Raw genomic sequence first — 24,971 nt, forward strand, 5'->3', positions numbered from 1 at the left:
GGCCACCCCGCTCCACATTGCCCTCCGGGCCGCTGCGCGACTGGCAGCGGGGCTCGCCGTCAGGAGCGGCCTCCTCCGCGCCTCCGGCCCGGCCGAGCCTGCCGGGGAGTTTCGTGGAGGGCCTGAACAGCCTCGTGGGAGCCGCCGGGATTTGGGGAAGAGTGGCGGGGACACCCGCGGGGCTCCGGGTCCGTCTGGGTGGTGGGGAGGCTGTGTGGGAAAGTTTATTCCACATGGGAAGTGTCTGTGCCACTGTTTGGTTTCAGTGGTAGTTAAAATCACTTCAGAAAAGACATTAAAATTACATCAGAAAAGATGGAGATTGTTACGGAGCACCAGGGGCAGCTGGAAAAGGGGCTCAGCCTGGAGAAAAGGAGGGACCTCAGGGGGGCCAGGCTCTGCGCAACTCCCTGACAGGAGGGGCAGCCGGGGGCGGGTCGGGACCTTGTGCCATGTTGTGTTTGCTCAAGGTGAGAGGAAAAAGGCCTCAAGTTGTGCCAAGGTAGTTCAGGTTAGGAATTAGTAACAGTCGTTTCCCTACCCGAGATTGGAATAAATTGCTCAGGGTGGAGGCACCATCTCTGAAAGTGTTCAAGAGGCATTTGGGGATGTGTTTTAGGGGTTATTGTGATGGTGCTGGTGGGTCTGGGTGACCTTGAAAGTCTCTTTCAATGCCAATGATCCTGTGAAAGTGGCACAGAGAGAAATTGGCTGCATATAAAGAAATTACTCTGGTGTTCCAAGAATGAGCGGCTTACAAAAGGGGTGGGGGGTGAAGGTGGCAGCAGCTTTCCCCGAGGTGGGATGTCCCTGGCTGTGCTCTTTCTCCCCTGAGCCTCACGCTGTGCTGGGTCTGTGGTGCCACAGCAGATGGTCCATGGGCAGCACAGGCAGCTTTGGGGATGCTCATGCTGGTGCCCACAGCTGCCGTGGGCTGCAGCTCTCCCACAGCCCTGTAACTCATATATGCACATGCATGCAATTATTTGGTTCCTTGAGCATTTATATTGAGCTTCTTTGGTTTATGTGCTTCTTCGTCTCTTATTTTCCTCATGTTTTGGTGCTGTGTGCTGTTCCCAGTAATGTCATCAATGTCACGCTGCGTGGAGATGTTTTTGTTCTTTAGTGCCACGTATTTGTTACACAAACATTAATCCTTGGGTAAGCTCCTCGTCAGTCTACACCATCTCTACTTCCCCTGTAGCTACGTTAATTAGCCATTGTATTTTTCCATATTTTCCTGCAGAAAGTTGCAGCAGAGCTGTGAGACCGTGGGAAAGCACGGTGGTGACCTGGGAGGGGTGTTTGTCCCTCCCAGCTTGTGTTGCTTCTTATTCCAGCCATACTCCTCCCTGTGCTGGAAGCCAGGGGGTTGGGTTCTCTGTTTCTTCAAGGCTTATTTGAGGAATTTTGAGGATCTAATTAAAAAGGCCCTTGAGTGGAGTTGTTGAAAGCTTTGTGGGAGCTGGGGTGAGGTCAGGTTTCTGTGTTGAAGGTCATGTGTTTGGAGCTTGTAGCAGGGATGAGGGTCAATCACCGACCGAGTCATTGCAAAGATCAGGTGTTGCTACTGAGGTATTCTGTATACCTTCCAAAGATGGTGTGAGATTTCTCCCTTAATCCCCAACTTTTCTGTTGACATTATTTCAGTTCCAGCATGTCCATTCTGTCCAGCTGCTCCACTCTCAGCCAGCAGTTCCTCACGCTGATGCTGGCTTTCCACGAGGCTCTCTTGCCCATCAGTCCAAGCTTTCGCACTGGGATTTTCTGATGATCCTGACTGCTGCCTTTACTGGAGGTTTTTTTGGTGTCTTCCCTTTTTTTCTCCTTTTTATTTTTCTTTCCCCTTTTTTTCTTCCCCAGCAGCTCTTTGTAGTTAGTCCTGCATCCCTTAGCCCATCAGCTTTCTTCTCCTAGCTTTTCCTAGCTAGATATTTCTGAAAATAGGAGCTGTTGAGCATTGTTCAGATGTGGCACTTGCTGGATGTTGCTCTCCAGGAGTGCTGAGGGAGTCTGGAAGGACAGAAGGGGATGGGACTGAGCACGAGCAGCTCACCCCCTGGAAATGCCAGGGTTAGAATTCCTAGATCTGTGTGCAGAGGGAGGCTTGTTTGGCAGAACCTTGTGAGCATCCTGAAAACATTTCATGGAGTATTTAATAATTAGGCGTGGTGGGCATGGCAGGTTTCACTGTTGGAAAGCACCAAGGGCTGTGTTAGGTCACTGCTAGTGACACACATACGTGTACACACATGCTGGTAAGGAGTTTTTTCCTTTGTTTTGGGTTATAACATCGAGTGAAGAGCACAGCTCATACAGGACTTGGTCAAATTCCCCTGTTTTTGCTGCTGTGGCTGTATTTTTGTGAAAACTCTGCAGGTTGGTGTCCCTGACTGGGGTTGCTGACTGCTGCATTCTCAGGCACAAAGGAGGAAGGGGCTCTTTGTGCCTCTTAGTTTTATAGAGCCCTGCTAGAATAATTAGCTGCCTGAAATGAATATATTTCAAATACAAGCTTCCAGAATCAAGGAAAGTGAGCAGTGTGCTTCTTACCATCAAGGATTACCAGGAATTAATCTTTCAGTGCAAAGGCCACTAATCTCGGGCATGCAAACAGGGTTTATTGAGCTGCGTGCCAGTGCTTAGAGCAGTGATGGATGAAATCCCTGGCAAATTCAGATGCTCTGGCTGTTAATTGCCTCCCCACCTGCTCATCCGCCTCCGTCCCCTGCATGCAGGAATCTGCCTATGGGTGTCAGTCACAGGAGATGGATGGAGACACGTGGAGCTGCTGGGTGCCAGCCTCGGGCCAGCTTGGGCTCTCATGCCCGGGCTGTCCTGCCTGCCCCAGCGCAGTTCTGCTGTCACTGGGTCCTAGCTTTCCTGTTGTGCTGGGAGCCGAGTGAGGGAGCTCAGCCTGGCACTCGGATTTTCAAACACAAAGCCAAGCTAGGAGCAGTGGGAGAACTGTTTGAGCTCCTACCTTACGATGAGCATCTTGCCATGTTCCTCGTGCAGTTTGCAGGTAACACGGGGGGGTTCTGGGATTCCCTGCGTGGCTCCTGCTGCCCTGCAGGATTATCTGGAGTTGACAGAAGTCAGTGTCAAAATTGTGCTGCTCTCATCAGTGTGCCTGGCCAGCTCGTGGCTCAGACTGATGTTTGGGAAGCTCTACCAGTGATAATTGAGCCAGGAGTTTAGTAGAGGAGCGTGCATGAGCCCAGCAGTAGTTTTTGAACCTGGGAATTAGTTTCCAAAAGGAAACGGATGGGATCAAAATGTAACTTCAAAGCTTTGGAATCCCTCTCCTCTGCCTTCCCTGCTGGTCTCTTTTCTCTTGTGTTCTAATCGATTGCTGCAGATTACTTTGGTGTCTTCTCAAGTTCATTTCTTGAGGGCTTAAAATGAGAACTGTGTAATCAATGCCACAGTGTATCCTGGAATCCAGTTTATTCCCAAAAAACACAGGCACTCTGCTCAGACCGAGCACTGCTTATTCCCTAAATTTGCCAATGTTGGCAAAAGGTAAATCCATATTTATAGTAAAGCCTGTGTCAGCCCATTTCTGGAGTTCCCCTGATGCTCAGTAAGAGAAGCTTAATATGTGCTCAGAGGAGCCCAGGGGACCCCCAAATGTCACCTGAGGTGTTTAGAGGGACCTGGGGCACCCCAAAGTGTGACCCAGCGTAGCAGAGAGGGTTCTAGGACACCCCAAAATACGACCATACAAGCACCAGCCTGCACAGGCTTTTTGAGTGTATCATTGAATGGCTTTTAGGTGTGTGACAGTGTCAGAGTACCTGGTAGTAGTTGTCATTTGAGTTTTGGGGCAGAGGTTTATATTTCTGCTGTTAATTACTGGTTAGATGGCAGGAAAACTGTTCCAGTGCCTGGGCAGAGTGAGGCTGCAGTTGGAGCTTGTGGCTCCAGAGCAGTGCCAGGCTTGTGGCAGAGCTCATGCCACCACTTAACTGAATGTTCCTGAACCCAGCAGGGAGCATTTTGCCCAAATCCCGAGGTGGCAGCTCTGTGGCTGCTGTAAGTAGTCCCAGGAGTGTTGCATAGGAGCTGCACAATCCTGTGTTTTGGTTGTGTTTTCCAGTGTTTCCAGCTCTTGGTAATGGGAGTGATCTTAAAACAGGCTTTTCAATTTGCCTCAGGGACTTTTTGGGGTTTATTTTTCCCCTGGTCATTAAGGCAAATGGCCCAGCTCTGTTAGCAGGATTGGGAAACCAAGTCCTGTCCCGGGTCTGGCACGGGACCCAGTGAGGATGGATACTTCCCTTGATTTATGCCTGGAACATTGAGATCTTTCCTCTCTCCCCAGCCCCTTTCTGAAGCTGTGCTGTGGAAGCTGCAGCCATATTTAGCCCCAGTGCAGACCTGGACTGATCCCAGCCCAGTGGGACAGTGGGCTGTGCATCGTCAGTGCTGCTCAGGCCAGTGGGAAGCTGTGGACTCTTCCCATCAGGCACAGCTCAGCACCTGTTTCCAGAGGGAAAAACCACTGACAAGGACCTGCTGTGCTGTGGGAGAGGCCTTGCTCGGAGTTGCCTTCTGCTCATCTTTCAGCATCCCCCCTTCTTTCCCTGATTCGTTTTTCTGCTGAGGAATCTTCTAGCCCAAGTTTTTATTTTTAAATGTTTAGTCACTGCATTATGGCAGTGCCTCATGTCTCACTCTTAAAAATGGACTCTTCTGAAAAGCCCTGGAGATAGGAACAGGGAGATGAAGGGCACACTGACACCTGTGCCACATATGGCTCTGGAAGTGCTGACACCAGTTCTGACATTTGCTGGAAACCCAGATTTTCTTCTCCCCTGTTACCTTCTGTGTGGCACTTCCCAGCAAATGAAGAAGTCTTATTTTGGCCTTTCCAGGCTGGTTTACTACAGGAATACTGAGCAAATCCCTGTGGTTTGCTCCTGTGCTGGTGCCTTCCCTCCTGAGCAGAGAAGCTTGGAATGGCCAAGGACACCTTGTTCTGATTGGCACAAAGGACATAGGGATGCTCCTGTTTGTGCCTCCTGGCTGTACTGGCTGAGCCTGTCAGCTTTTATCCTGCTTAGAGCCCAAGAGAGAGGATTTTCTGCAGCTTCAGCTTTCTTCTGAGCCCGTTCTCTGTACCCAGTGGGGTGTGGCTGGAGCTTCGGCTGCTCGCTGAGATGACAGCAGAAAGGCAGGTGGGTCTGAAAGTTGGCTGCTGTCCACAGCACTTATCCTGTGTAGGGTGGCAAATCTAACATAACGAGGAGTTTCTTACTCCAGAGTGTGTTGGGAATCTTCTCTCTGGCTTGTTTTAATTTTTGGAGCAAACTGCTGCTAGAGAGCAGCAAGCAAGGTCCCTTTCTTAGGGCTTCCATCACCCACTTTCCATACTGCCCTTTACTTTACTGGGACATTTGCTTTTTCTCCACCCTGGTGAAGTGAGAGCAAAGCTTTCCCAGGGAGTTTTCTGCTCAATGTTTGTTGTTAGGTTCTGGTGGATGGTAGCTGGTCCTGTTTTGGGGAGCCCTGAGGACAAGGCTCCTGGTCCAGGTCACATGGGTGCTTCCACCCAGAGCCTTCCAGCTGATGGCTGCTTTGTTTCTGTCTGTCAGCTGGCCCTGGGCACATGCTGGGACACTTGAGATTCCCGCTCAAACTGGGGCTGGAAATCGTTGGAGTGAGTGGCTGCCTGCGTTCCCCAGTGGGCTGGAAAGCAGTGGCTGGAGCAGTGTCCACTGGCATTCAGGTGCTGGTCAGTGCCAGGCGTCTCCACAGTGTTGTCTTCAGCTAGAGCAGGCTGTCTGTCCATGCTGGTGACACCAGTGTCCAGCTGTCACACTGCTTCTCTCCATCCTTCCCTATTCCCAAATGCAGGAAAACTCTTGTTCAAGTTCAATTTTGCCTTTTCTGTCACAGGGATAATATCAATGTCGGCTTACAACTGCTCCTTTTCCTTCCTTCTGCTGTCTTCCCTGCGCACGGCCTCTCTATTTTTAGCCTGCCGCATTCAGATTTGTTTTCCTGAGCCCTCACGACCTCCATGATATTTTGACTTTGGAATATTTAACACAGCATTGTAGGCATCCTGCGTGGCCGGGCGTGACTATTGTTGTTGCCAGCTGAATAGTCCTTGTTTTCTTGGCTGCTTCTTGCGTTCTCAGCTTTCAGTGGCTCGGAGAGGAGCCCGCCAGGCTCCCTGTACCCACTTGGCTATTTACAGCCAGACCCAGCAGCCATGTTTATTAAGTTCTTGGAAGTGGAATCCTCTGGAACAGAAATCACAACGCTGCAGAGGGGCTGGAAGAAGGTTTGGTACAAATGCCTCAGCATTTGTACCCTGGGATGGGATAATTGTCATTGTTGCTGCTCTCAATTCTGCTGATTCCCCTGGGAACACAGAGCACCTTAGAAATGTGGTTATTTTTATCACTTTGTATGGGTCCACAAAAAATATGTTTTTTTTTTTTTTTTCTTTTTTTTCCCCTGTATTGCTTGTTCAGGGTAAATTTGCTGAGACAAAGGTAAATCAAACTTGATATTTTAATGCTCCTTCGGTCTTGCATCCTTGCAAGTGCTGACTAGGACAGAAGGTGGAGTGAGGAACTCAGTGGTCAGTTCAGGGCACTGGACCCATCTCTTCAGCCTGGAGAAAAGGAGGCTCGTGGGAGACCTTGCTCTCCACAGCTCCCTGACAGGAGGGTGCAGCTTGGGGGGGTCTGGAGCTCCCATTTTTGGGATGTGCATCTCAGAGGCCCTTCCATGTCAATGACCAAGAGCAGCTGTGTGGCAGACTCCTTGAACAAAAATTCCAGCAGTATCTTCTCATTTTGAAGATGCTCTCAGTTGTGCCTTGTTTTTTGGTAGTAAATCACTCCAGGTGAATTCTCAACGGGTGAAACTTAAATAACTCTTAACAGTGCATTCCTGGACTGAAGAAATAGGGAAAAATCCTGTCCTTTGAGTTTCCAGGCCAGGGAAGATGCACCCCTGGCTTACAATGTCAGGCAGTTTGATTTGTGTGGGTGGTGGAATTGGTGCTGGTGAGTAGTATTTTATTGTGTAACATCCAGATCAAGCAGGGCTGGGGACCAGAAGTCAGGATTCCTTCAAGGCCTGGAGTGCTACTTGTGCCCAGAACCGGGCATTTCTCTTACTACAGTGATCCAGAAGCATTACAAACCAGTTGTGCTTTTCTCTCTCAGGTTTAAACCAGCTGTCCTTTGACCCAGCCAGCACCGAGTCCCTGGGGCTGGGCAGCGCCGCTGGCCCGCGCGTGTCGGACAGTCCGGCTGAGGATGGAAGTGGCCCGGGAAAGAGGAAGAGGAGCAGCATTCCCCCAGGTCAGCTGATAGCAGCTCCCCTGCTGGCAGGACTCAAGGGTTCCCTGAAGAGTGGCCTGGATCCAGGGGAGTGGCTGTGCAGGGTGGGCAGGGGGAGCTGTGTGCTGCTGCAGCCCCACTGCTGTGCCTGGAGCCAGGCTTGGGCTGTGGGGTCTGCCCAGGGAGTACGTAGTGATACAGTGGGGAATGGCTTCCCACTGCCAGGGGGCAGGGATGGATGGGATGTTGGGAGGGAGTTGTTCCCTGGAAGGGTGGGGAAGGCCCTGGCACGGGGCAGCTGTGGCTGCCCCTGGATCCCTGGCAGTGTCCAAGGCCAGGTTGGGTGGGGCTTGGAGCAGCCTGGGATAGTGGAAGGTGTCCCTGCCCATGGCAGGGGTTGGAATGGGATGGTTTTTCATGTCCCTTCCAACCCAAACCCTTCTGTGATTCCCTATACTTGTCCAAATAGATGTATTTTCCTAACTGAACAGAATCTCAAGATTAAAATAATGACCTTAATTAAAAGTAGGATAAGGCACCTCAGGCTGAATGACTGGAGACATTCACATTTAAGATAATGTCATAAAAACAAAGTGTTAAAAGAACTGCATGATATTGTAATGTCAGATCAAGGAGTCGTGCAAGGAAAACTTCCTAGATGCCAGCTTCAGGATTTCTCAGAGAGCATTGGGAAAAAAGAACACAGAATAATGTCTTTTCAGATTATATTGTGACTGAAAACTGCCATCCCACCAATATGACTGGGGAAATGTGGTACCTGCTTGTGCTGTGGAGGTGGGATGTTACAGCGTGGACAGAGCAGTTTGTGGGAATGAGTTGGGAACTTCCCTGGGGAGGTTCCAGGTGCAGAGGAGGAGGATGAGGCTGCACCTGAGGCAGAAGGAAAGTGATGTGCAAAGCCCTCAGCTGCAGAAAGAGAGGGTGAAATGCAGCTGGAGTGTTAAAAATCCTTGAAGGAGAGTCAGGGACTTTACAGCACAGTTTAATGATGGTTTTGATGAGCTGACAAAGCACTTCCAATGGAAGTGGGAGGATCCTGCTGGGACAGCTCCCTTCAGTTCAGTGCAGTCTGACATTTTATACCTGCTGGACGTGTTCTTTGTTCCTAAATCTCTTGTGAGGAATCAATGTCTCCTTACCTTTAATCAGTGCTCCTTCAAGGCCCATTAGAGCTGTTAACTGCAGTGGATGAGCCATAACTGAGGTGCTGTGTTTTCCAGGTCCCAGCTGCTCCAGAGGCACAGCACTGGTTGGGTTTTTTTTCTGGCTCTTCCCTGAACCTGGGTTTAGCTCTGGGTTTGGGTGCTGACACTGCAGAGCCTCGATGGGCAGAGCTGAGATCTGCTCTAAGCCCTTAATCACTTTTATGTTCCTCTCAACAGATGGTGGCAGAAATCTGAGCCTGGACTCCATTCTGATGGGATTGCCAATGTCCGACCCGACTGCCTGGGCCACCGCCATGAACAACCTGGGCATGGCTCCCATGGGCATGACAGGACAGCCCCTCCTGCCTGGTGAGCTGAGCCTGTCACAGCTCTTTGGGAACAGCCTGTTGCACTGTGACTGGGTAGACACCCACCACGTACACACTGAGCTGTGTTTGAAATGCATTCATGCTGCAAGTGATTTATTTAGAGACCTGAATTGAGAGGAGATGTATTTTAGTTAAATAATAACAAATAATAGTTATTGTGGGTACTCCTAGGTATCCTGCAGTGGAGCAGGAGGAGGAGGGTGCCACACAGAGGTCAGGAAACCAATGATATCCAGGAACATGTTACTCTGAACTGAACTGCAATGGCTGATAAGGAAGAAAGGGAGGAAGATGAAGGGGAAAGCAACAGGGTAGCAAATGGGTATGGCAGAAATTAATGGAGAATTCTGCTCCAGAAATGACCACTTTGTAGTGTGAAATACATGTGCATGGCTGAGTCATCTTGTACTGGATGAAAGAGCTCCTGCAGGAGCAGAGCTGAGCTGTGCCTGATTTCCCAGCAGTGCATGATGCTGGACATCAAAGTCCTGAATGGAACTGACTGTTCCAGTGCTTTGCTGCACTAAGAAGGATGCTTTCCCTGCCATAAGACCTGCCTGCTCACCTGGGGAGGGAATGTCTGTGGTGGCAGACAGCACAACCTTTTCTCCTCCAGTTTGAACAGCCCCAACTCTCTCAGCAGTAATAGAGTTCTCTCCTGTCCCCAAGGCCTTGTTTCACATTTGGCTTTGCTGTGGAGATGCTGTTTCCGTGTCATTCTCCTGCTGACATTCTTCCATGAAGGAAAAATCAACACAAACCTATCCCATGGATAAGGATACAATTCCCATGTACTCCTACACCCATGTTTTACAGTTGGAACAGGAAGGTTTCTTGTCCCTTCAAAAACACCGGTTGGTGGCAGAGGATTGGCCTCAGATCTGTGTTTTTGCTGTGACTGTGTTTCAAAATACCGAGGAAATGGCAGGTTCTTAGCTGCTGGAATTGCTGCACTTGTCTGCTTGGTGAGATGATGCCCTAAATCCCAGAACCATTTAGATTGGAAAAGACCTCCTGGATCATCAAGTCCAACCTGTGACAGATCCCTACCTTGTCAACAGCCCAGAGCACTGAGTGCCACATCACTGGATACCTCCAGGGATGGAGACTCCACTCCTTCCAATGCCTGGCAACCTTTTCCATGTACAAATTCTTCCTGATGCCCTTAAGCCTGTGTCACAACTGTCTATGCTGCTGAACTACTTAATACAACCAAAATGGGTCAGGTTTTCCACTGTTTCCATACGTCACAGGTGTCTTTTTGTTCCCTTTCTGGGGAGGGTTGGACATTAGATGGGAGCCAGTGTCTGCAGAGGAGAGAAGGAAGTAATTTATTTTAACAGAGAAAACTTGACTGTGGCAATGAGCAGTGAAATAGTTTTAAAACATTATTTTAAGGGCACAGATCTAAAGTTTGGTGTTGGCATGTTCCTGATTTTCACTGGCATGTGTGGGAGTGTTCCCCATTTGCTGTCAGAGCTCACAGTCACTGTATGCCTCTACCCCCCACGCTTGACTCCCTTGTTCTCTCCCCCATTTAGATTTTGATCCTGCTCTTGGAATGATGACTGGAATCCCTCCGATCAACCCCATGATGCCAGGCCTGGGGATTGTCCCACCTCCCATCCCTCCGGACATGCCAGCTGTGAAGGAGATCATTCACTGCAAGAGCTGCACTCTCTTCCCACCTAACCCACGTAACTGTCAGCTTGTGCTGTGTCTCTATAGGGTATCCCTATGTTTATGTTTATATAAACCCAGGTGTGTGTGAGAAAAGGGCCATTCCTGGGACTCACTGCTGGCAAGAGGGTGACAGAACAACAGGAAAAGCCTGTTCTTGTCACTGTTTGCCATTTCTAGAAATAGCCTTTTCAGCTGCTACATTGATAAGGTCTGGGGAAGAAGCCGTTCCAGTCACTGAGTGTTTGAAGTCCTCATGGTTTGATTCTTGTGTGCAGTGTGAGGTGTAGCTCAAGCACACAGTCTGGAGTGTGTGCAGTTGCAGCACAAAGAATCCCCTGAGTATGTTTTTTATGTGTTATTTACATTAGGGCAGTTTTTTAAGCTGTGATTTTATAGCACCTTTCGTGACAAAGTTGTGAGCTCCTGGTGCTGCTTGTGTTCTTTGACAGCAGCTTAGTGAACCTCCTGCACTCAGGAGAGTGTTTGGAGGGCTCCAGACTCCCAAGATGTTCTTTTTACAAACATGCTGTTGAATGTGCTTATTTTTATCCAGCACCTCAGTAGTGCTGTGGATCCACTCCATAAATCTGAGTGTGGCATAGCCAGGTATGTGTTGGGGGGAAGCCAGGAAGGTGTGGTCATCTCTCAGGAGAGAGGAGCAGGTGGAAGGAATGTGTGGTGGTAACCCAAAACCTGACCTGCTCTGCTTTCTCTCCTCAGATCTTCCCCCTCCAGCCACGAGAGAGAGGCCCCCAGGGTGCAAGACAGTGTTTGTGGGAGGCCTGCCGGAAAACGGGACGGAGCAGATCATCATGGAGGTGTTTGAGCAGTGTGGGGAGGTCATAGCTATCCGCAAGAGCAAGAAGAACTTCTGCCACATCCGCTTTGCTGAGGAGTTCATGGTGGACAAGGCACTTTACCTGTCTGGTGGGTGTGTTTGGCTCAGAGGGAAGCTTAATTCTGGGACAAAACTGTGGTGGTGTGTATAGGCAGAGCAATAGAATTGGGGCAGATTTCTCTCATGCTGTGGCATTTTGCCTTCTGCTGCCGTTGTATTTCTGCTTAAATATATGAAAACAGCTCTTGAGAGGAAAGGCAGTATTGGAGTGTACCAATATTACTGACGGGACTGCCTTGGTCTGTCTGGCCTCGGCTGCTGACCAAACAGCAGCACCTGTGGTGTTTTCTCCCCAGAGTCGCTATTCAGTACCTGTGCTTGCAGCTGAGCACGTGGGGACAAATCCAGGCATGCCCCAAGCTCCAGTGCTTGTGGGCTGGAGCTTGCTTTGAGGGGGTCACTCCTCAGGCCTTCCTGAGCTGGAGGTTCCTTTAAGACCAGGTGAAGAAAGGAGTGGGTCCTGATAGAGAGTTTTTAATCCAGAGTTTTTATTTTGGTGGCACAGCCTCTGAATCTTGCAACAACTCCAACAGAACTCTCCAACAGAACCCTGACCTCGTGCTCTGCTTGCCCTTTTACCTGGGGACTGGGGCAGGGGAGGGAACACAGGGACCAACAACCAGGTACAGGGGGAAGGCATCTCAGGTGAGAAGGACACCTGGGTGGGCCAATGGCCCCCCAGGGGGTGGAGAGCATCCTTTGAACCTGCCAATTGCTCGACGCTCTCCTTGGAATTTCTGGTGTGATATACAGTGCCCAGCAGGAGTCAAGGGTGGGGAAAGGAAGGGTGACTGACAACCCACCTGGGGAAGGAAATTTCAGGGAGAAACCAAGGGAACTGAGGCTAGCCATGACATCACACTGCAACAAGGCAGCAATGCATTATCACCTGAAAATGTTTACAAAACACTGGGCTGACGTGCAGAGTCTATTTCTATCTTACATGGATAAGTGTCCAGCTGATTCTGTAGATAGAGCCTAAAAAATGGACAGTTGCTCCTAATTTGCTGACTGGTGGGCTGGACTTAATTGGCTGGTTGGCTTGCCTTAGTGGGGTTTTACTTGGCTGGTTGGCTTGTCCTAGTGGAGTTTTATTTGGCTTAGTGGGGTTTTTTTCCCTGTTATCTGAGCCCTCTGGGCTCCTTTAGCCACAGGAGCCTCAGGTAAGTCCCCTGTCTTAATGACCACCCTCCCTCCTGCCAGGCTACCGCATCCGGCTGGGCTCCAGCACGGACAAGAAGGACACGGGGCGGCTGCACGTGGACTTCGCGCAGGCGCGGGATGACCTGTACGAGTGGGAGTGCAAGCAGCGCATGCTGGCGCGGGAGGAGCGGCACCGGCGCCGCCTGGCCGAGGAGCGCTTCCGCCCGCCCTCCCCGCCCCCCGTCGTCCACTACTCCGACCACGAGTGCAGCGTGGTGGCCGAGAAGCTCAAAGGTGAGGGGCTGGTCAGGCAGAGCTCTGTCTTCTCCAGGGGTCAGCACACAGCAGCTCTGCTGCCATCTTCCTTCTTTTGTCAATAATCCCCTGTGCTTGAATCATATTTATGGGATCTCAGGATGGAGAGGACCTGAAGGCTCACCTAGCCTGACATTTCTTGACGGATGCATGGTCTAGACCAGATGGCCCAACACTCTGCCCAGCCCAGTCTTGAAAGCCTCTGGTACTTGGGAGCCCAGCACTTCACAATGCTGCTGTTGTGAAAATTTATCCCCAGGAGTACCCATTCCCCCTTATCCTTTCCACGTGACTCTCTTAAGAGTAAAAGAGGAGTTTCCCATCTTCATAGCCCTCCCCAGGACACAGTGACGAGGTCTCCCTTAAATCTTATTTTCCCAAGGCTGAACAAACCTGTTGAGTCCAGGAAACTTGTGCAAATCAAAACTGTTCAGTGCAAGTTTCTTCCAGATAATTTTGGTTAAGTTTGGAAGGACTAATGTAAGACCTTGGAAGTGACATTCATGTGTGATCTGATGATTTTGGAGCTGGAGGTAATTTCCTTTCACAAAAGGGTCCATCTCAGTAGATGTGAAGTTTTCCAGTAAGTTTCTAGTGCTTGTTCCTCCTCTTGCTGCACTTCAGCAGGTGATTTGCTCATCAGCTTGGTGCTGGACTTGCCTTCCTTTGTACAGCCACGTGTTCAGATCCTTCCCTGCTTCCCGGAGTTGTGATGAGTCACCTGAAGGATGCTGACCTTTGAAGGAGCAGTTCAGCTCCGAGGAAAAGACCTGAAAACTGCCCAGGCCACCCTAGAGCTGTGATGTAAAGTTGTCCTTTCTGGCTGCAGATGACACCAAGTTCTCGGAAGCCATCCAGACCTTGCTGACCTGGATAGAACGCGGGGAAGTGAACAGGAGAACTGCCAACAACTTCTACTCCATGATCCAGTCGGCCAACAGCCACATACGCAGGCTCGTCAACGAGAAGGCGGCTCATGAGAAGGAGATGGAAGAAGCTAAGGAGAAGTTCAAACTGGCTCTCTCAGGGATTCTGGTGCAGTGTGAGTAGTGTCTCCAAGCTGGATGTTGCTTGTCTGGTGTAGGGAAGACTCTTAATTTCCAGAGTCTGGAGAGGCCCCACTAAAAGGGCTCTGGGAAAAGAAGTGGCAATCGCTTCAGTGCAGCTCTGGCTGATTTGGAATCACGTGTCACTAACCTGTCAAAAATCCCTTGTGGTACCTTTTACTGGAGTAAGAGTCCACATCTGGGGGGAGGAGAGAATGAATTCTGAATTTGTTTCCTCTAAATTATCGTCTGTTATTAGTTCTGTCATCTTTTCAACCCCCTGTGCACAGACAAGGTAAGTTCTTGGGAATCTGGTGCCTCAGCGAAGTGTGCAGGATTTGTTCGCAAAAGGTAGGAGCAGCAGAGTGCTTTCAACACCCTGTTGCACACCCTGGGTCTTTCAAATCCCAGTACTTTATAAAACCAGGAAATCAAGGAAGAGGCATGGACTGTATTAATTCCAGGATGTGATTTGTAATAGTTCCTCAGAGCATTCATTGCCTCTTACACATCCTTGCTTTGGTAAATCTGAATATTTTTACTGCTTTACAAGTACCTTTTCCACAATTGTACTAATTCTCTTTGAGCCCCTTGCCTAGTTTTTGAACATTGTTAACTTTTGGTTCTGTATCTAGTAATTTTAGCTGTTACTTGATTTTTTTTTTAAATTATTATTTTCCTTTAAATTCTGTTAGTGGTAAAAACTATGGGCACACGGTCCAGAGGGACATACAGTGAGCACTGCAGAGTAAGTAGTAATAGAGACTAGTGTGTAACTCCACTCTCTAAAACCAAGACTGATATCTCAGCCACTCTTAGTTTACTCTGAGGAGCAGGGAGATGTGTTTATTTTGTGAGAATTATGGGTACTGCATCACAAGCATAGAAAAAATCACGTGGATGTGTTTTGTGCTGTGGGTGAGCTCTCAGCCAAGGAGAAACACTTTGTGTATTCCAAATCCTCTAAATTTTCTAGAGAAGCAGCAGGAAGGACCAAGAATAGCTGATGGTTTGTGCCTTTGCTTTGGTCCTGGTCATGTTCCTGTAGCTCACACAGGCTGTGGCACTGTCCAAAGGCCAACTCATGGTTGTAGCTCATCACCCAATTTCAGCAGTGAGTCCTGCCCCTCTGAACTTACACTCCCAGCCAGCCTCACACAGCATATTTGGATATTTTTCAGCACCTGTGCTGCCTTTTTTTCCACATGTCCTGCCTTTTTCCCAGCTGAGAGCAGAGCCCTCAGTTGCTCATCGCTCTGTGAGCGTTTGGCACTGGCCTGGTGAAGCCAAGGCTCTTTCCAGACACAGAGCGCCCTCCCTGAGTGTAGCATCAGCACAGTGCAGTGTTATGAGAAAAGGGGAGCCAAACCACCTGCCTGATTCCACTTTTTTACTCCTTTACTCCTCTTGTTCGCCCTCTCTGGATGCTATTCGGGCCCGATTTGCTGCTGATTTGCCACTCCAGTCGAGCAGATTGTGGCCGTGTACCATTCTGCCTCCAAACAAAAGGCTTGGGACCATTTCACGAAAGCTCAGCGTAAGAACATCAGCGTGTGGTGCAAACAAGCAGAGGTTGGTAATCTTTTCTTGTGTTAGATCCTCCAGCACGCTCTCTTGCTTGTCAGGATGTTGATATTCAGTTTGCACGATGTTCGCATGGGTGACAACACCTTCCTTCACAGTGTGAGGTGGGAATCACTCAGGAGGCTCTTGTGGTACAGGTAATAAATTTTCTCTTGGTATTTGTGTCACCAGTAGCAATACATCAAGACCTGTCTGCTGATGGAAGTTGTGCACAGCAATAGTCATAATACTGATAATAAATATTGATTTTTCTGCTGGTTTTAATATCAAAGCAAGAAGGATTTCTAAAGAGATAAAAAATCAGCAACTCTTAAGTTTTGTCAGAATCTTTTATCATATTTTATGTGATATTTCCACCTTGAGGTGGAAATAATTGCAGATGAGCAGCCTGGAAAGCTTGAGGAAGGATGTTCTCATGTTTGTGTATTTATCCCATGAAGTGACATGATGAAGTGTGTGGTTTAAAGATGGTGTTCAGAAAGGAACTGATGGAAGAAGAATTGTCACTCCCACTGCTCTTCCTTCAGGAGGAAGAATAGTTCTTAGTCCAGTAAGATTTGATAAAATCAGATAAGAGAGTCAGGCAGAATGTCAGAAATGAGGAAGCTCAGGTAAAGAAAGGGTGTCTGTTGGAAGGTGATGGGTGGGGAGATGTTTGTCCTGGAGGCTGTGATGAGATCCTGTGTGCTGCCGGCTGCCGCCTTGTGGGTGCAGGGTCTTGCACTTGGCCTTGTTGAGTCTCATGAGGTTTTATCCCACTCCACCCTTTCCTGCTCCCTTTGGCTGTCATTCCTTACCCTAATGTAAATCTTCCTGTGTTTCTGGATTTGTCTGAGATATCAAGTTCCTTACTACAAACTTGGAAAGCAAGTCTATCCCAGCAAAGCCAGGAGGTGTCTTTCACCTTTAAGATTATTTAACATCCAGAGTGAATCTCAGCAAAGCTGAGAGGCTGCTGATCCATGATCACCACGGCCAGGGATGTGCAGGTCTGGGATCCCCATGAGCTGGAGGTATCCTGGCCTGTGATCCCTGTGGATTGTGGTGTCCAGACCTATGATCCTTGTGGACTGGGGTGTCCAGGCACTGTCCTGCAGAGCTGCAGCCTGGGAAGACTCTGGATCATGCCCAGCCAGGGTCCTGCTGGTAGCAAGCAGGTGGTTAATCCTCCACCATGCTGGAACACTCTAAATGCCCACATTGTCCTGGGAAGTTTCCAGCTGTGATCTCCCCATGAGACTGTACCTATGGGACTTGCCAGATCCCACTGAGTCAAACCTCTATAGCAGCTAAAAGAGGAGCCAAGGTTTCTTTTCCACCTGAGGAGCCAAGTGCTGATTCAGATTCACTCTGAGCCCAGTGCTCCCATTCTTCCCTGCCTTCTGATCGCTGGCTGTGCCTGGGGTGGGAGCTCTCTCTCCATTTGGAGCTGTCTTTTGTTCCAAGGTAAGTTCTCCCAGTAGGAAGAGGTTGTGAGACCACTGGTGAGACCTCTTTCAGGAGCACTTCAGCTGCCAGGCGCAGTCTGCTGCTCTCCCCCAGCTTAGGGACTGCTCTTGAAGTAAGGTGGAAGCCACAAGATGCAGCTTCTTGGTACAGATTTTGGCAGATACTTATATATTTATAAAAATGCTGCTAGTATATGGTACATTTTTAGGTGTAATTTAAAATGTCTCTTACCTCATTGTAGATACCAGGTGCTGGATAAAGGGTCTCTCAGCTTTTTGGGGTCACCTTGAGAAGGTCCCTGTACATGCAGGGGTGCTGCTGTAGCTTGGTTTGCTCTGTCGCAGCTCAGGTTTGGACTTTTGGCTCCAGAGAATTAGGGCTGACTCCAGTTCCTCATGGTTTGCACAGCAAGGCTGAGCTGCCTCATCACAAGAGCAGAAGGGAGATGGAAGAGTCCATAATCCCAGTAGCTCTGACAGAGTGACTTGTGCTGGATATTACCCTTGATATAATAATCTGTGCCAGTTTTTAAGTCATGTCCTGGAGTTGTTTTTTGCAGACCTAGATTACAGGAACTTTTCATTCAGCCAACCTTTTCCTCGAAGTCTGTATTGAAACCCTCTCTACTTCTGAACCCCAGGAGATCCGTAACATCCACAATGATGAGCTGATGGGCATTCGGAGAGAGGAGGAGATGGAAATGTCTGATGAAGAAATAGAAGATCCATCAGAGATGAAAGAAACGGAAGAGTCAGGTAAAATCCCTTTTACAGCTCATAAGGTGCTTCTCTTCAGTGGTTTCTTTCTGGCAGTGGGAAGCCATTCCCCTTGTCCTGTCACTCCATCCTTTGTCCAAAGTCCCTCTCCAGTTCTCTTGAGCCCCTTTAGGCCCTTGAAGGGCCTCTGAGGTCTCCCTGGATCGTTCTCTTCTCCAGGATGGACAGCCCCACCTCTCCCAGCCAGAGCAGAGGGGCTCCAGCCCTGTGATATCCCAAAGAGCTGGAGCCATTCCTTTGTGTGCTCAGGATTTGTTACCCGAGCTGCTGCCCCATGAGCAGCCAGGGGTTCCTTGCTGTCGTTGTTTGATTGCTGTGCTGTCCCCAGCGCTGGTGTCGCAGGTGGAGGCGCTGAAGGAGGAGAACGACAGCCTGCGCTGGCAGCTGGACGCCTATCGCAACGAGGTGGAGCTGCTCAAGCAGGAGCAGGGCAAGGCCTCCAGGGATGAGGACACCACCAAGGAGCAGCAGATGAAGCTCCTCCAGCAGGCTCTGCAGGGCATGCAGAAGGTGGGCCTGGAATTTTCCATAGCTGGGGCCGTGCTGCAGGGGAAGGAGGCTGGGATGGGTGGCAGAAACACTTGGAAAAACACTCTAGATTTTAGCAGGATCCAAACTGGCAGGGGGGAGCAACTTTGTTGTGTCCAGTGTTGCTAAAAAAAAAACTGCAAAGAAAATATTGATACCAGGGATTGTGTATGAGCTGATAAGTCCCATGGAAGCAATCCAGAGTTGAAGGATTCCTTGTGTGCTCTTTACTGTGACTTCCAAAGTACCAAGTCTGTCCATAACCAGCTGAGTTAGGAAGTGGGAAATCCCATCCATTGGGGATGGAATTACTGCCCCATGTTTACACAACTGTGCTTTTTTCTATGCTAATAGGCAAAGGCGTTTCTAAGGTGAATCCTTTTTTTATACTTTATCTTGTAGTGGTTCTGGATCTGATATGTCTGGTCTTCATGGAAAAGCCCTTATAAATTTTATGGTCTTTGAACAATAGTTGGTGGAAGGCAGGTTGAGAAGGTGGAAAGCAGGTTAAGAGTTTATCTTTTCTCTTCCAGCATCTTTTGAAAGTCCAAGAGGAGTACAAAAAGAGAGAAGCTGAGTTGGAAAAAGTGAAAGAAGACAAACTTAAAATAGAAACGTTACTAGAAAACCTGAAGGAGCAGGTATGTGCCATGCAGGTCTTCCTTGTGCAGTCCTCACCTCTGTGTGAAGGACATCTGTCCTATGCTCCTGGTGAGAATGCCCAGCCATGGTTTCGAGCAGTTGTCCTTGGAAAGTGAGGAAAAATTACTTGTCAAATTGCAGGATGTCTGTCAGGAATGGACCTGCAGTTGTTTCATGTACCTATGAGACAATCTCAGCAACTATACAATTAAAATAGGACTGTCACTGAACAGTGTACAGTTGTATCACAGCTGGAACAGGGTTTTCTGCAGCGTGAGCTTTTAAAGGACAAGAAAAAAGGTCTCAGTTATCAGACACTGATATTTACAACTGTGGTTTAGGAGCATGTTTTGATCTGCCCTCCATAAACCACTTTGGAACTGGAAATTTTTCTGAGTGTTTTAATATTTTTATTCTTGCTGGGTTTATTCCAAACAAAAATCCACACAGAATTCCAAACAGAAATCCATAGTGCTGCTTCTCAGGTTTGATCCCCTCTGAATTGATTGTGGATCTGACTCTACACTTGCTGGGTTCTTTCCTCTATAGCTCAGACAAAATTACAAAAGAAGCGTGAGGCAGCACTTCCCCCTTGGCCCACAGAGCCAGATACTGGGTTTATCTCATTTTCCATTTTTAGTCCCACTTTTTTGTGCCAGGAGCTAGAGAAGATAATGCCTTTCTACTAACTAAAAATGGTTTTGTGTATTCCAGTAATCATCAGAGCAGGATCTTCAAAACAAAAATAACAGATTATCATCAGTAATGTTTCCTTTCTTTGCCCATATATAGCAGAGCATGGCAGATGAAGAGGACAAGGAGGGAGATGCAGCTGACTGCCAAGGGAATGTAAGTCCAAGAGCTGCTGCACTGGGATGGTGGAAGGTGTCCCTGCCTCTATGGTAGGGGGTGGAATGGGGTGGGCTTTAAGGTCCCTTCCAGCCCAACCCATCCCATGATTCTGTGATTTTCAGGAGCAGGCAGGCTGTGGGTTTGCAGTGTAGCTGCTGGGCTGCAGTCCCTGGATCAGCTTCCACAGGGCAGAGCTGCTCTTTCTCATCTAGAAGCAAATGTGGAAGCTCAGGCCATTTGGGCACAGCCTCAGCCCTGTGAACTGAGAGCTGCACTGGTGTAAGAATTTGAGCAAACCCAGGGGACTGTTCAGTTCTATCTTGGTCACTGGCCTCCCTCCAGCCCATCTCACTGGTCACTGGAAGCTGTTCCCACTTATAGCTGTCCACAGATCTCAGGCCACTGGAATTCCGCATAAAACTAGGGAATAAAAGCAAGTTCTGCTTTTAGTGCAGCCACTGTCTTTGCATTGTTATGTTTATGTCAGGGATAATAAATTATGCCCAGTTCTGTTTTAATTCAGTACCACAAACTCAAGTCAGGGACAGTCTGATCCTAAGCCCTGTGCAGCCCCATGGCACTTGATTAATCCCATTTGTGTCAGTGTGGGCATTTGAAAAATAAACCTCTGCAGCTTAATCAGTCATGGCAAGGCCACAGTCTGGTTTGTATTTTGTTGTTTAAAGCAAGGCACTTGTGGAGCAGATGTCATGTCAGGGAGCAGGGCTGGTGCAGGGTGTGTGGTGGCATCTGCTGAACTTTGTGACCTTTACATCTCACTTGAGGGATGACACCCTACCATGGACACAGCTGTGCTTTGCTGGGAGCATTTTTGAAAATAAACTTCAAATACATCAATGATGGATGCAGAGACTCAGAAAACCAGGAGAACACCCCTGCATGCTCTGTGGAGGCTGCCCAAGCCAGTCCCTGGTGTGCCAGGTTGTCTGGACCGTGTCCTGTGGGTTTGTTTTGCAGGAGAGCAGCACGTCCAGAGTTTGTGCCTGCAGCCAGGAGAAAGAATGTCCAGTGGAGAAGACCTTGAGCAACAGCCCTGTGAAATCTGAACGAGAAGTTCTCTTAGTTGGTGAGTTCTGCTGGCTCGGTGGTGATTCCAGAGACCTGAGCTGGGGGGCCCTGCTTCAAGGTGACCTTGCACTCCTCCTGCCCACCTCTGGCTCCTTTGGTTATCCCAAGGGAGGTGGGAGTCCTGGAACTGAGGAAAACCTTGAGCTTTGCTGGGGTCAAGGTGTGACCTTGTGACCCATGGCTGCCCACAGGGGCACAGGGCTGATGTTCCCAGCTGGCTTTTGTCTCGTGACAATGACCTTTGTGGTGTTCCTTTCCCCAGGGATAATTTCAACGTTTCTCCACGTGCATCCATTTGGAGCCAGCATTGAGTACATCTGCTCCTACCTGCAGCGCCTGGACAGCAAGGTGGGTGTGGGACAGGCTGGGCTGGACAGTGAGGCCTGGGCTCTACTCTTGCAGAAATCTGCTGGAAGAGAATGAGGGATGGGGTGAATTTCAGGATGACAGAATGGTTTGTGTTGGGAGGGACCTCAAAGCCCATCCAGTTCCATGTCCTGGCAGGGACACTGCCACTATCCCAGGTTGCCCAAAGCATCCCAGCTTTGGGGTTCACCACTACATCTCCAAGCAGTCCTGTGTCCCACTGGCTTTGTGCTCCTTTTCGGAGTAAATGGGAGCAACTGTGCTGAGGCTTCTGGAAGGAATTACATCTCATTCCTTCCTTTAGGAAGGAATTACATCTCATTCTTCTCTATCCCGGTCTCCAGCTGTCTTCCTTAAAGAACCACAGGGACAGGAGGCCCCACAGGCATGGGAATCCTGTCTTGGGATTGGAACTTATCCAGCTGCTTGTGTTTATAAATGAGTGTTTAGTTTGCCCTTTCCTGAGAAAACGTGGCTTCCTGGCCTTGCTCACTCCAGCCTTACAAAGACAGAGTTAATAATTTTATCTCCTCATTCTAGATTGGAATTTGTCTGTGGGGCCACCAGCTGCCTTTATTTTGGTTTGGAACTCCTACAAAACTGCCATCATAGCACTCAGCTGCCTTCTGGAACTTCCTCTTTGGTATCCACAGTGCAGACAAGGGCTTCTGGGAGCTTCTGCTTGGGAGAACCACTGTGCAGAGCCCACCCTTTAACCTGTGCTATGGCATCATGTTCACTCACACTTACGGCTATTCCCATTGTCCTTTGTGTTCCTTCTGAGCTCCTCTGTCTCCTCCTTGACTCTTGCAGGAGCTTGGATTAGTTTGGGATGTTATTTTTAACCCTGAGCAGATCTTTGGGCCTGACGTGAGGCAGGAGGAGGAGGAGTGCTTGGAAGTACAACCTGATTTCTTGAAGCTGCCAACAGGAAAGGAAAGGGAATATCTTTCCCCTGTTCCCTGTCCATCATTCTCACCAAAAAGATGAGCAGAGAGCACAAAAATTAAGATCCAAGGTGGTTCGGAGCCATGGAAGAGCCCTTCAGAAGTTGCCTGTAGCCCTGAGTGTGGCTTGGCAGGACCTTGGGCTCACCTCAGGTTCTTTCTGTTCAGTGGTGCAACCCCGGCATTAGCTCTTGTCACAGCTCCTGGTGTCCCAGCATTGTCCCCAGGAGTTCAGGGAAAGCCTGGATGAACAGCCGTGTAACTATTTGAGTCTGAATTATCATCAGCCATCAGGGCTTCCGTCTTCCCTTTCAGTCCTGTTTTCTTTGTGTTCCCCCAGATCTGCACGGCAGAGGTGGAAGTTCTCATGACACGGCTGCAGAACACGTTCCGGCAGGAGCTGAGCGGGGTTGGGGCCAGCCTGGAGAAGAGGTGGAAGTTTTGTGGCTTTGATGGGTTGAAAATGACTTGAGCTTTGACTTAACGCTGGAAACAGTGGGATATGGATGCTGAGAAAAACCGGGATGCTCCTTCCTCTGTTCCTGATGATTCCCTCACACCACGGCCTCGGGGTACAAAGTGTAAAAGTGAAACCAAGTCCAGAGCAGCACAGGAAGAACCTCCAAGTTCTGCAGCTGCTTTGATCAGTTATTTGTTAATGGGCAAGTGCTGTTCAATATATTTGGGGAAAAAAGCTCCTGCCTGACCCTTTGAAGCACAGCGTGTTGACTCTGTGTTCTGCCAATGTTGTATGTGCTTGTGTGCCCAAATTCCTCCTCCTCAACCTTCCTTCTGCTAGGAACAGTCACAGACTGTGCTGAAGCAACAACAGAGGGGCACTTGTTTCTAGACCACCAAAAAGGGGGAAAAAATGCATTTTTTAGATATTTCTATTAGTGAAAACCAAGGTTTGTTTAAACAGAAGATGGTTCAGGGGCCTCTGAACCAAGGAATTGTTTCTTTTTTTGCTGTTCTCTGTTAGCAGTTAAAATGAGGTGGGGGTGGAGGGGGATTCTGGCAGTGCCCCTTGTGCTCTGGGTCAGTCTGTACAGAATCTTTTACATGGGAAAGGTGTTTAATTTTCTGGGGATTTGGGTGGAGCAGAGGGACATCAGCCTGGCTTTTGGTGATTTTTACCACCCAGTTCCTTCACCTACTTTGCTTTGGAGACCAAGCTCGAGCAGCACAGACTCCTCTGCTCCTGATCCTTCCCAGCCCTGTTCTTCATGCTCCCAGTGCATGCCATGCTCCTGCCCAGCTGTGCAGAGGTGCAGGGTAGCACAGCTCAGCCCATCCCAGCCTGGAGCCCTCTGGATCCTCTCACCTTCCCACCCTGGTGTCACCTGCAGAGCTTTCAGTCACCCTGTGCAGTATTCCTGTTCTGCTAGACATCCCAACCTGCTCCCAGCACGGCAGCTGGCACAGTTCCAGCCCCTCCTCTTTGTTCCCCATGCCCCAGGTGTTGGTGCCCTTCACTTGGGCTATTGATCCCACCTCATCTTTGGGGGAGAAGCCCCAGTTCATATGTTCCTGTTGTCAGGCATTTCCAGAATGTGTGACACATCCCCAACCCTGGTGCCATCCTGCCAGGTGCTTCTCCACCCTGTGCCATGGCCAAGGTGGTGCCCAGGTGAGTACAGGGACATTTCTGGTGTGTTCTGTGTACCTGGCACAGAGACCTGATGGTGTGTGAACCAATTCCTCATCCAAAACCCCAAAATTCCACTGGTGACACCAGGCTTGGAGCCAGCTATTGACCTGCTGGCTCTGTTTCTCCCCTCACCATTCCCTGACGTGGGAAGGACAGAGGAGAGCATTCCCTGTGCTCCTGCTCCCTTTCCCACTCACCCCAAGGCTCTGAGGTCTCTCCAGATCCCTTGGATTTCTTCCTGCACCTTCATCCTCCAGCCCCAATGAATCATCCTCCTCGTCGTTGTTCCCACTGGCAGAGCCTGGCACCAGTTCTCCCTGGGCACTGGGGGAGCTGGGGTGGTCACAGAGGAGACACCCCTGCTGTGCCAGCTGGGAATGTGGCACCTGTGCCACTTGTCCCTTGGGGTCAGCCAGGTGGAGAGAGAGCAGGGTGGTGTGTACTCAGTGAGAGCTCTCCTTGGGAAAATCAAGGAGGAAACTTCAGGAGCCAGGACAGTTGCAGAGCCCTGGGAGCAGCTGTGGCTGGAGCAGCCCCGAGTCAGGGCAGGTGTGGGGTCAGTGGGGACGGGGCTGGGCTCCCCAGCGCGGCGGCTCCCGCAGCACAAGGACTTGCTGGGTCCCAGCCTCTGTTGGCTGCAGGGTGGGAGCTGGGATGCGGCCAGGGCACCGTGGGCAGCCAGAGCCACCTCCTGGGGGTCTGAGAGGGCTGGGGCTGTTGGAGAGCCCAGGCAGGCTGTTCCATGGGGCAGCAGAAGGGAGAGGAGCCAGGACCTGTGGGGCAGTGGCTGGTGCTGTGGAAGTGAGTCAGGGCTAGAGCACCTCGGGGTCCTGCTTCCCCTCTCCCAGGGCCTTTCCAGAGGGGCTGAGGTTTCTCCCAGGAGAAATCCATCCTGCAGATGGGCTGCTGAGGTGACATCCAGGGATGAGTGTCAGAGATCTTCCCTTGGGACCAGGCTGTTCCCATATGGGCTATTGTTCTCCCTGCTCCCAACACTGAGCGCTTGTCACACTGGGAGCAGATTGAAAACCCTTTTAAAAAATGTTCTGCATAGTTGTGTCCCTGCAGATGAATGCTGTATTTTTAAAGAATAAACATTTTTTTAATGGGCAAATCTTGGCCCTGCTGCTTTCTTTGTCA

At 49.7% G+C, this 24,971-nt stretch overlaps 1 protein-coding gene across 3 annotated transcripts; it reads left to right on the forward strand.

Moving 5' to 3' along the window:
- Positions 1-24,945, forward strand: ENOX2 (ecto-NOX disulfide-thiol exchanger 2). 3 transcript variants are annotated; one of them, XM_041484581.1, is made up of 15 exons: positions 1-188; positions 7,191-7,328; positions 8,711-8,842; positions 10,404-10,559; positions 11,266-11,472; positions 12,647-12,880; positions 13,731-13,943; positions 15,413-15,519; positions 17,621-17,735; positions 18,085-18,266; positions 18,818-18,925; positions 19,719-19,775; positions 20,757-20,865; positions 21,130-21,215; positions 22,521-24,945. In XM_041484581.1, the coding sequence occupies exons 3-15, from the start codon at positions 8,746-8,748 to the stop codon at positions 22,650-22,652; spliced, it is 1,803 nt and encodes a 600-aa protein (XP_041340515.1). In that variant the 5' UTR covers positions 1-188; positions 7,191-7,328; positions 8,711-8,745; the 3' UTR covers positions 22,653-24,945. The 3 variants fall into 3 exon arrangements, with proteins under 3 accessions (XP_041340515.1, XP_041340513.1, XP_041340514.1); XM_041484579.1 differs by lacking the exon at positions 1-188 and adding an exon at positions 2,825-3,025; XM_041484580.1 differs by lacking the exon at positions 1-188 and adding an exon at positions 5,036-5,183.
- The last annotated feature ends 26 nt before the right edge of the window (positions 24,946-24,971 follow it).

The sequence above is a fragment of the Pyrgilauda ruficollis genome, unplaced genomic scaffold (genome assembly GCF_017590135.1).
Source record: "Pyrgilauda ruficollis isolate IOZ18807 unplaced genomic scaffold, ASM1759013v1 scaffold67, whole genome shotgun sequence".
Classification (NCBI taxonomy): Eukaryota; Metazoa; Chordata; class Aves; order Passeriformes; family Passeridae; genus Pyrgilauda; species Pyrgilauda ruficollis.